Here is an 11,309-nt window from a genome sequence, read left to right as displayed (position 1 = left end):
TGACATGTAATAATGTATTCAACTATATAATGTCAGTGTCAAATTGATTGTTTTGTCTGACCGACAACCCTAAAGCCCAAGATATTCAATTTGTAATTATATAGACCAGCACAAACTTCAATTCATCCACAGAGTGTCCTCTTTGCTTGATAAATGGCCTAAATGATCTATTTATCAAAAAAAAATAATTCATTCATTTTGTCATTTACGCAGTAATTTGAGCTTGGTATCACTGAAATCTCAGAGTTAAACGACATTTATTGCAAGAAGCTCATATGACCGCTGTGATGTCGAGTTAATGGAACTTTGCAGTTCAGACGTCCCTGCAGACACCCTGAGTTCGACCATCCCCTCCTCCTCCTCTTTCAGTTTTTCGCGTTCCTTCTGCAAGGCTGCATCGTTGGCAGGACGACAAAGAATGGACAAACGCTGGAATAAAAAAAAAGGGAAGTAAGGTTTTACACAACTGTAATCATGAGTAGCCTACATAGGGCTAGACAATATATCGATAGTGATGTATAGGGCTAGATATCGTCTTAAACGTACAATATGTAACTTTCTCTCAACCAAATTAATGGATTGTAAACACAGACGTTTGATGATGATTGCGTGGAATTATGGGAGTTTTTATTGCTAAACACATCGATTAGAATGCATCTGTTCACGGACGAGTTTACCCATTCAAGTTTATTCACGTTATGTTTAGTAACGTTTGTTCATGTCATGCTAATAAAATAGCTGCAGTCTCCCCAACATAATTACGTTTTTATTGATTCAATCTGTATTGGTAGCTAGCAGACCAGTTAGCTAGTGAGCCAGCAAGCTAACACTAGCGGCTAATGTTAGCAGGTTTTAGTGTGTTTAGTGTGGTTTTAATAATTAGCCAGCAGCTAAAACCACACTATCATAGTATATTTCACATGCCAATGTCACCTTTTGGATTTTACCGAGCGGACGGGGTTTGATGTAACGCTAGCTAGATACTCAACGAGGCTGAGAGACGGGTGTGGGTGGGGATTGCAGGGGGAATCTCCAGGACGGCTACGATGTTCGATTGCCGTTGTCAGCAGCAGGAGAACATCTCCCAGCTGCCCGATCTCCCCCTTCACTTTTCTGTAATCTTAACTATTTGTTTTGGTGCTTAACCTACCTTTCATCCATCCATCTTCGTCCGCTTATCCGGTATCGGGTTGCGGGGGGAGCAGCTCCAGCAGGGGACCCCAAACTTCCCTTTCCCGAGCAACATTAACCAGCTCCGACTGGGAGATCCCGAGGCGTTCCCAGGCCAGGTTGGAGATTTAATCCCTGCACCTAGTCCTGGGTCTTCCCCGAGGCCTCTTTCCAGCTGGACGTGCCTGGAACACCTCCCTAGGGAGGCGCCCAGGGGGCATCCTTACCAGATGCCCGAACCACCTCAACTGGCTCCTTTCGACGCGAAGGAGCAGCAGCTCAACTCCGAGCTCCTCATGGGAAACCCATTTCGGCCGCTTGTACCCTGGATCTCGTTCTTTCGGTCATGACCCAGCCTTCATGACCATAGGTGAGGGTAGGAACGAAAACTGACCGGTAGATCGAGAGCTTTGCCTTCTGGCTCAGCTCTCTTTTCGTCACAACGGTGCGATAAATTGAATGTAATACCGCACCCGCTGCGCCGATTCTCCGACCAATCTCCCGCTCCATTGTCCCCTCACTCGCGAACAAAACCCCAAGGTACTTGAACTCCTTCACTTGGGGTAAGGACTTAACCCACCTTTTGTCTGGTTAATTTAGCTAGCTAACTGTAAAGACAGCTAAACGTGAAGGGGGGAGAAATTCGGCAGGGAGGAGATTTTCGGTACAATCACCTGTAAGCGCTAGCGGAGACGTAGCTAGCTAACATTATGGATGGCTGATGTTGTGACTAGGATGCCTGGGTCTGATATTCTCTGTTTCCCAACGCTTCATTAAATTACCGTTAGCGTCGTAAGCACCCGGCACCAGCTGAGGCTAATGGTAACTAGCTATTGCTACATGTCCCAGCCATTGGACGTGCTCTGGACGGAGACCAGTGAAGGCTATTACAAGCACTTTTCCGGTGATCTCTTGCTTTACTGCGCAGCCTCCAACTGACAGAGACAACGTAAATGTGACGTGAGCAACGTGTCTGAAAGTTGTGAGTCTTCTGGTAGCTGTGCCAAGAGAAATCTCAATCATTCCCAGTCTTACAGAGACGTAGAGTGTAGGTATATGTAAGTAGATAACATAAGCACAGGCTAATTATTTCTAACTAACATGCTAGTTAACATTAGTAATTAAAACTAAACAGCTAATGTAAGTCAAAACTGCCTGTGAGCTTCTCCTGTACTATACGGTAATTCCTCTACTGTGCGACAGTAAGTCACTTGGTTATGACACAATCGTTATCCTATTTTTACAAAAACTTCTGCTACGGAGCCATAACGTGAGGTACAAGGTAATGGACCCTTTTATACATTGTTGTGTTTCTTTAGAAATAAACAACGGACAAATATAGTCTTTAAACGCGTCAGATGTAAAGTTATTCGCTGTCAAGTGACCCCATACTCCCGCAGCACCTCCCACAGTATCTCCCAGGGGACCCGGTCATACGCCTTTTCCAGATCCACAAAACACAAGTAGACCGGTTGGGCATACTCCCAGGCTCCCTCCAGGATCCTTGCGAGAGTGAAGAGCTGGTCAGTTGTTCCACGACCAGGACGGAATCCGCATTGTTCCTCTTCAATCTGAGGTTCGACTATCGGCCGAATCCTCCTTTCCAGCACCTTGGAGTAGACTTTACCAGGGAGGCTGAGAAGTGTGATACCCCTGTAATTGGCACACACCCTCTGGTCCCCCTTTTTAAAAAGGGGAACCACCACCCCGGTTTGCCACTCCTTTGGCACTGTCCCAGACTTCCACGCAATGTTGAAGAGGCGTGTCAACCAGGACAGCCCCTCCACACCCAGAGCCTTGAGCATTTCTGGACGGATCTCATCAATCCCAGGGGCTTTGCCACTGTGGAGGTGTTTGACTACATCAGTGACTTCCACCTGGGAAATTGACAATGATCCCCCATCATCCTCCAGCTCTGCCTCTAACATAGAGGGCGTATTAGTCGGATTCAGGAGTTCCTCAAAGTGCTCCTTCCACCGCCCTATTACCTCCTCAGTTGAGGTCAACAGTGTCCCATCCTTATTGTATACAGCTTGGATGGTTCCCCGCTTCCCCCTCCTGAGGTGGCGAACAGTTTTCCAGAAGCACCTTGGTATCCCCACACCCGCCCGGCGCCTCACACCCTGGGCAACTCTTGAGAAGAAAAGAGTCCAACCCCTATCCAGGAGTACGGTTCCAGAACCGATACCGTGCGTAGAGGTAAGCCCCACCAGATCTAACCGGTAGTGCTCCACCTCGCGCACAAGTTCCGGCTCCTTCCCCCACAGAGAGGTGACGTTCCACGTCCCCAGAGCCAGCGTCTGCTGCCCGGGTCTGGTCCGTCAAGGCCCCTGACCTTCACTGCCACCCGTGTAGCAGCGCACCCGACCCCAGCGGTTCCTCCCACAGGTGGTGGGCCCATGGAATAGAGAGGGAGTTGCCACGTTGCTTCTTCAGGCTGTGCCCGACCGGGCTCCGTGGCAAACCCAGCCACCAGGCGCTCGCTGACGAGCCCGCCATCTGGGCCTGGCTCCAGACAGGGGCCCCGGGCTTCCTCCGGGCAGGGTAACTTCACCTCTTCTACATTGGCTCATAGGGTTTTTGAACGATTCTTTTTCTGGCCCCTCACCTGAAACCACTTTGCCTTGGGAGACCCTACCAGGAGCACACAGCTCCAGACAACACAGCCCTCAGGTTCATAGGGACACACAAACCTCTCTACTACGATAAGGTGATGGTTCCCGGAGAGAAAAAGTCACCATTTCAAAACTGTTCATACCGTTCCTAAGGTATGAGCTGTTTTTTATGAGTCGTCAAGGACAGAAAGTGCAGTTTAGAAGTGTGCAGTGTGTTTCAAAATAAAATACATTGTGTTCAGTGGAAAAAAAGTTGTTTTCTGCCCAGACATTTAAAAAATACATTTATAGCTGTCATTGCAATACCGTGAAACCGTGATATTTTACTGAAGGGTAACGTACCATCAGAATCTTCTACTGGTCTATGCCTATTGTCAACCCTACAATATTGCAGCAATAGAGGTATTTGGTCAAATCTATTGTGATATATTTTTTTCTCCATATCGCCCAGCTCTGAGTACAGTAAAGTGAGCACTATTGTGCTGGGGACAAGAGATTTAGATAAATACAGATACACCACATAACATACACATCCAGAGGCTGGTGTTAAACCTTACAAAAGAGGTTGGTTCACTGTCCAACTGTCATACACTCTATGTTGAGGTTTTTCTGGTATTATTGGTTTGCTGTGTATTTTTCTCACATTGTACATGATCTACTAACTGTTCTTTGAACACTGACCTGTCTGAAGGTTCCTGCTGTCAAACACATCTGTCCAGCTGCCCACAGTGGCACCATGAGAACAGAGGAGAGGGTCATGGCCCATCCTAGAGCATACGCCCAGTCAGGGTAAACGTACCAGTTGTTGATCCTTAGGTGTTGGTAATCAACCAGGTACAGGATAAAGGAACTCTGGGAAGGTGCAGAGAGTTACGTTACGTTTTTTTAGGGGGGGGGATTGAGTAAAGAGTTTATCTTATAAAGAAATATTAGTACAGAGACCATTTCCTATGGCTTTAGTTATTCTGCATGAATATGTCACGCATTGTTGCTGAAAGAAAACTGGAGTAAAGCAAGACTAGTCTACTTTTGCTGGACTATGAACACACTAGACTGTTGGTAATGAACACTTTGCATTATAAAACATCGTCCAGAGCATAGACAGTATATATTAATGTTAACTGTCTATGGTCCAGAGACATACTGTATATAAATACCACAATGTGTCATTCACTGAATAACAAAGTGAGGACACTCAACACACAAAATACAGTAAAGGTGCTGTCTGAAGGAAAGTTAATGGAGAGACTTTAGAAGAGGCAAATTCTGAAACTGCATAATTGTGGAATCAACATAAATTATAAATAACTAACTGAATGCAATTCAGTGTATGACTATAGAGCATGAAATTAGCTTAGAGTGCAATAGGAGGTTGTAAAACTTAACATGCAAATTAATCAAATTCAGCTGTACTGTGAAGACGCTGGAAGGCATATTCAAGTTGACTTAGTGAGGAAACCGCTAAATTTCAGAAAAATATGTGAAATCGTTGGCGACTATGAGGAGCAAACAAAGTGTTTCTGACTCACCAGTGACAACAGAGGGACGATGTAATTCCAGCATAGTTTGAAGAAAACTGATGGTCTCTGTCCTGTCATGTCCTTAATGATGTTAAATATGCGGTCAGCACCTGATGGAAGTTAAGATTTTTAATTTGCATTTTGTTTTGCATTTCCCAGGAAACAAGAACAATCATACAAGAATGAAAAAGGTCTGTTCTGGACACTGCTGACTTGGTCCCATAACTCTGCAGCAGCCCTGCTGAATGTAGTAAACACTTGATATTTTTAATGGAGTTCCTCAAGGAAGCATTCTGGGCCCTATTTTCTTTTCTTTATACATGCTCCCTTTGGCCAACAATATTAGTCATTACAATGCCACTTATTAAAATTGTATATCACTGCTTTTCCCAGTTCTTTGTGTGCTTGTATTTCTCATCTTACAAACTTTAATATCTGGATGACAGGATAGAAAGCCATCCTAAAAATAAAAGCACATGAACAGCCAAACCTCGTAATCAAAATAACATAATTAATTAAGATAATTAGTAAGTGAATTTTTTACTTACCATAAATCCATCCCAAAGTCAGGCATTGACATACAGCCATAAAATAGTGACAGGCTCTGGTACAACCATAATAATCAATTAGCTGGAATATGTAAATTCCCCCCCTAGAGGAAAGAGACAGTTAACATTTTTCAAAACATCACTATGATTTTATGTGTAAATATGCTTCATAAATGTGCTTTTTCATCAACATTTTGTTTACCTCAGTGACCAGGGTCAGGTGCATGACAAAGAAGGACAAACAGATGACAAGGACAAAGATCTCATGCTTCACTGATGCACGTAATAGCTTCGGAAACAAGTCGCTTACAGAGGTGATAACACACTCTACTGTCACAAACTGGGGGCAAAAAGAAAGGAGCAAGTTGTATGATTTCTTTTTTTCTTTTTTTTTTTAGATCAGAACAGACAAATACAATTCAACAAGAACAAAAACCCTCTCCCACTCTCTGCGGTCTTGAGGGGAACATTTTTTAAAAAGTCACACTTTGCCTAGTCACTCTCCTCCTATTCTTGTGATGCTGATGTTGTATGATTTCTTTGTCTACCTGTGAGTGTGCCGACCCCTCCGCTCCACTTGGTGTGCCGGTTTTGCTTATTACAGACAATTCCACCCACCAATGCACGCATACATGACTGATTACTGACTTCCACGTTCCACATGTGCTCTACTTTGGTTTCTGCTTTTGCTCTGGTATCTGGTATGTTTTTAAGCAGGCTGTTTGGGTTGCAGTTGCACTGATAACAAGACGCTGGTTTGTTCTGAGGGATGCCTTTGTGTCGCCGAGCTGTGTTTGCTGTGTTTTCTCTGGCCCACTCTGGTCGAGTTTTCCTGTATACACGTCTAGGAAACTGCTGCTGTTCTGACCCTGTCTGACATCTCGCAAATGTATCTGTCTCTGCAGTCATCTCAACCATCGAATATAGCAACAGGAAATAACTTTTTATTTCCTGTGAAGAAATATTGGTAAATTCTTAAAAACAATACATCACTAAAAGGCGTCGTAACTTGCGTTACTGAGATTATAACGAGTATAATATTACCGAAATGTAATTAGTCTGCGTTATATTACTGCATTACTGCAAAAAGAAATAAATTACTGTAATTGCGTTAATTTTGTAACACATTACTCCCAACACTGGTGTGGGGACTGGAGTGTGTGGTAGGGTAAGTGAGAAGTGAGAGAGTGACGGCGATTAGATTCGGATCAACTCTAGAGTCCTAGTGAGAGAAACAGTGTCTCCCCTGTTCTTCCTGACCAGGGTGGGAAATCTGGAGCAGGAGAAGTTAACCCTCTCCTTGATTTCATGTTGTTTATGGAGAAGGAGAACCAGGAGATGCTACCAAGCCACGGCCGAGCGAGATGTGTTGCCGCGACGTGTTGCCGCGACGTGTTCCCGTGACGTGTAGTTACATTTTCCCGGAGGTGCATGTAGCGTCCGGCGTAGATTTTACGCAGAGGCATAAATCACGCTTAAAGGAATACGCCACCGTTTGTTGAAATGGGGCTTATCATATGGAGGAAATATTTATTCATAATCCAAATTGAAAGTCCAAAGAGAAAACAAAGCGAGATCAAATTAAAAATATTATTATTTTTTTCCATTTGGCTTTGGCTTTTGAATTTCAATTTAACATTGGCTTTTAATTTTCATTTAATATTTGGCTTTTGAATTTCAATTTAACATTGGCTTTTAATTTTCATTTAATATTTGGCTTTTGAATTTCAATTTAACATTGGATTTTCATTTGGATTTAATATTTGGCTTTTGAATTTCCATTTAACATTGCCTTTTCATTTGGACTTGACACATGTCAATGTAAATGAGGAGGTGTGGCCCAAAGGCTGGTGGGAGGGTCTGAAACAAAAGGGGTGCAGAGGCACCTTATGAGCAGCAGGGGGAGCTTACTGCTGAGGAGCACCACCAGGCTGGCTTGAAAATTATGATGTAGGCTAAACACAAAGGATTTTTCATACAACAACAGTGAAGTTTTCATGTAGTTACTATAATTGGGCCCGTGTTAGTGAAGACTAGATTAGGACTGGATTTAAAGCGGATTCTGGTTCCCAACTTCGCCCCAGGTGTGTCTGTTTAAAACACGACTCAGACAACTTCTCTCTTTTGATGTTATATTTAATTAAGCAACAGTAGAAACATGGGTGTGGGTAGCTCTGCTGACGTGTGTTTGTGTGTGGTCAGATCTCGAGGACACACGCACGCGCACACACACACACACACACACACACACACAACTCAACCGGATCGTCCGAACTGCGACCTCTCTTTCTTTCTCTCACTCCGGGTGGTGCGCGCGGTGTGAGGTGCGTGTCCGCGCTATTCTCCAACATGGAGCCTCCTCACAACAATCACTCCTGATCGACGGCCTTTAGTACAGCCCGTGTACTTTTTCAGACTTCCAGCTAACAGCGGCGTCTGTGAGCATCACTGGCCGGCCAGCAGGGAGGAGATCCCGGCCGCCACCAGCTGGCTGTCCCGTCAGACTGAAGCTTCTGACAACATTGGAGAAAATGTGCAGTTGGCCATCAACGTTTGTAAAACTGCCCATATTCAAACTCTACACAGTTAATTTATCGCATAAAAAAGTCTCAAAAGTGAATTTAGTGGTGGAATAGCAGCAGCAGAAATTGTAAAATGTTTCCAGTTGTTTGCTACTGCTATTACGGCAAACTCCCGATCTAGATTATAGAATCGATTGCTTTTTCATAATTTCAATCTGCTATTTCACAAAGTGTGTGTGTGTGTGTGTGTGTGTGTGTGTGCGTTCTTGAGATCTGACCACACACAAACACACGTAAGCAGAGCTACCCACACCCATGTTTCTACTTTTGCTTAATTAAATATAACATCAAAAGAGAGAAGTTGTCTGAGTCGTGTTTTAAACAGACACACCTGGGGCGAAGTTGGGAACCAGAATCAGTTTTAAATCCAGTCCTAATCTAGTCCTCACTAACACGGGCCCAATTATAGTAACTACATGAAAACTTCACTGTTGTTGCATGAAATGTCTGGTTTTGAAGCTGCAGACAGATGCTTAACAGTGTGCTCCCCAACAGTCAGCTCCCCCTGCTGCTCATAAGGTGCCTCTGCACCCCTTTGGTTTCAGACCCTCCCACCAGCCTTTGGGACACGCCTCCTCATTTACATTGACATGTGTCAAGTCCAAACGAAAAGGCAATGTTAAATGGAAATTCAAAAGCCAAATATTAAATCCAAATGAAAATCCAATGTTAAATTGAAATTCAAAAGCCAAATATTAAATGAAAATTAAAAGCCAATGTTAAATTGAAATTCAAAAGCCAAATATTAAATTCAAAAGCCAAAGCCAAATGGAAAATGAAAAAAAAATAATAATATTTTTAATTTGATCTCGCTTTGTTTTCAATTTCAATTTCTTTTTGGACATTCAATTTGAATTATGAATAAATATTTCCTCCATACTCCCCTAGCTGTAGATAGGTGGGCCAATGCATTTCTTTGTCTCAGTGCAAGTAATTAGTTTTTTTGTCTTTTGTTGGCTCACTTTTACTCACAACTTGCTAACCGGCAACATAGGATTCCATTCACTACGCTAAGCTAACTAGCGGCGGCGCTGCCAGTGTTGCACCGGCTAAAACGATGCATTCACAAAAAATGCGTTGGCCCACCTATTTCCAGCTAGGGGAGAGCGGGATAAGCCCTATTTCAACAAACGGTGGCGTATCCCTTTAAGACATGAGGAAGGGAAGCAAGTGAAGGAAACAGGGATGTAATTTCAAGGAAATGAGAGCCACATCTGGGCTAACCTGGTGTGGTTAGAAAATGAAAGCTCACCACGTTTTCACAGTGTTCTCCCCTTCCACATTGCAGCTGTCTTTTTTGTCTTGCTTATTACAGACATTTCCACACAGCAATACACACGTTCATGACTGATTGCTGACTCCCACGTTTTTTCTGGTTTCTGTAAATAAATGCTTATTTTACGCCTAAACCTCGTCCGATGTACCAACTCTGTTGCAGCCTATGAGCTGGATTGTGGCAGTTGGTGCAACAATCTTACATGCGTGTCGACAGTCAGCAGAATGAGCATCAGGAAGAAGCAGACCGTCCAGAACTGTGGAAAAGGCATCATAGCTGTTGCCTGAGGGTAAGCAATGAAGGCCAAACCTGGACCTGTGTATTGGAAATAAACATGGAGAGAGTCAATACTGATACAATTTCAATTTTATTTATAGTATCAAATCTTAACAATTGTCTCGAGACACTTTACAGATAGAGTAGGTCTAGACCACACTCTATATTTTACAAAGACCCAACAGAAATACCCCAAGAGCAAGCATTTAGTGCGACAGTGGTGAGGAAAAACTCCTTTTTAGGACAAAACCACGGACGGACCCAAACTCTTGGTAGGCGGTGTCTAACGGGGCCGGTTGGGGGGGTGATGAACAGTGGAAATAATAGTTACAATAAAGATGGAACAGTGACTACAAATGGTAGTCGTAGTAGTTCATGTCATACAGCTAGGGCGTACGTACAGTATTTTTTTTCTTTCAAAGACTTGCTTTTTTAAAGAGTTATACCTGACTCAGCCACAGTGTCAACACTAACACCCTGTTTCTGAGCCATGAATCCAAGTACAGAGAAGACGACAAATCCAGCAACAAAACTGGTCCCACTGTTCAGCAGACAGAGCCAAAAGCAGTCCCTAGAGGCCACAGAAAGAAAGACAATAGGTGATGTCTTAATTTGTCACTGACAAAACAGGATAGAAACGGGAAATATGATGACAAAAATACGGAACCCCTGAGAGGCAAGTGATCTGAATTATTTTCTCTCCTGTGTTCATGACTTTTTAAATTTTTTTTTACGTTTCTGTGTGTTTTCTCAATGATTGCCCTATATCTGATGTTTTGTTGCTTTTTTCCAATGTTTTGTCACTTTTTCAATGTTTTGGGGACTTTTTTTTATGTTTTTTTCCGGTGTTTTAGAGATTTTTTTCCCGTTTTTTTTTTCTTTTTACATTTTTGGTGCTTATTTCGCATCCATCCCATAAATCAAAAAAAACTTTCGAAACAAGCAAGGACAACATGAGGTTTAGGACAAGGGCCCGTTTCAGAAAGCAGGTTTAGTGAAAACTGAGTTTGTTAACCCTGAGATGAGGGAAACTCTGGGTTTTCTGTTTCAGAATAGGAGGTACCTTAACCTCAGAGTCAGTTACTATGGTAACTGAGACAGCGCTCTTTCATTTCCTCATTCATTCATTCATTCATTCAGTCGGTATCAGGTGCATTTTAGCGCAGTTTGTTATCTGCATGAATAAAAAAACAGGGTTGGTTTATTAACCATGTTAGGCAGACTATAAAACGTTTTTTTTCTCAAAACATGGCATTTCCTGTTGATGAAGAAGCTGTATTACTTCGCAGGGAGTTAAACATACGTCAGGAGATGATAATGAG

The 11,309-nt window shown here is 43.2% G+C and overlaps 1 protein-coding gene across 2 annotated transcripts in view; it reads right to left on the bottom strand.

Annotated features, from left to right (window-relative positions):
- Positions 1-240: 240 nt before the first annotated feature.
- Positions 241-11,309, bottom strand: part of LOC114565319 (sodium- and chloride-dependent GABA transporter 3-like) — a 29,784-nt gene continuing 18,715 nt past the window's right edge. For both annotated transcript variants that reach the window (XM_028593294.1, XM_028593297.1), the window contains exons 8-14: positions 10,434-10,558; positions 9,914-10,026; positions 6,056-6,193; positions 5,854-5,956; positions 5,315-5,415; positions 4,467-4,637; positions 241-429 (exon numbers count right to left, since the gene is read on the bottom strand). In XM_028593294.1, the coding sequence (XP_028449095.1) occupies positions 247-429; positions 4,467-4,637; positions 5,315-5,415; positions 5,854-5,956; positions 6,056-6,193; positions 9,914-10,026; positions 10,434-10,558 (934 nt within the window). In that variant the 3' untranslated portion in view covers positions 241-246. The remainder of the gene's footprint in view (positions 430-4,466; positions 4,638-5,314; positions 5,416-5,853; positions 5,957-6,055; positions 6,194-9,913; positions 10,027-10,433; positions 10,559-11,309) is intronic.

The sequence above is a fragment of the Perca flavescens genome, chromosome 12, assembly GCF_004354835.1.
Source record: "Perca flavescens isolate YP-PL-M2 chromosome 12, PFLA_1.0, whole genome shotgun sequence".
Lineage (NCBI taxonomy): Eukaryota > Metazoa > Chordata > Actinopteri > Perciformes > Percidae > Perca > Perca flavescens.
The sequence above is the reverse complement of the archived record's forward strand: the minus strand, read 5'-3'. Positions and strand labels throughout refer to the sequence as shown.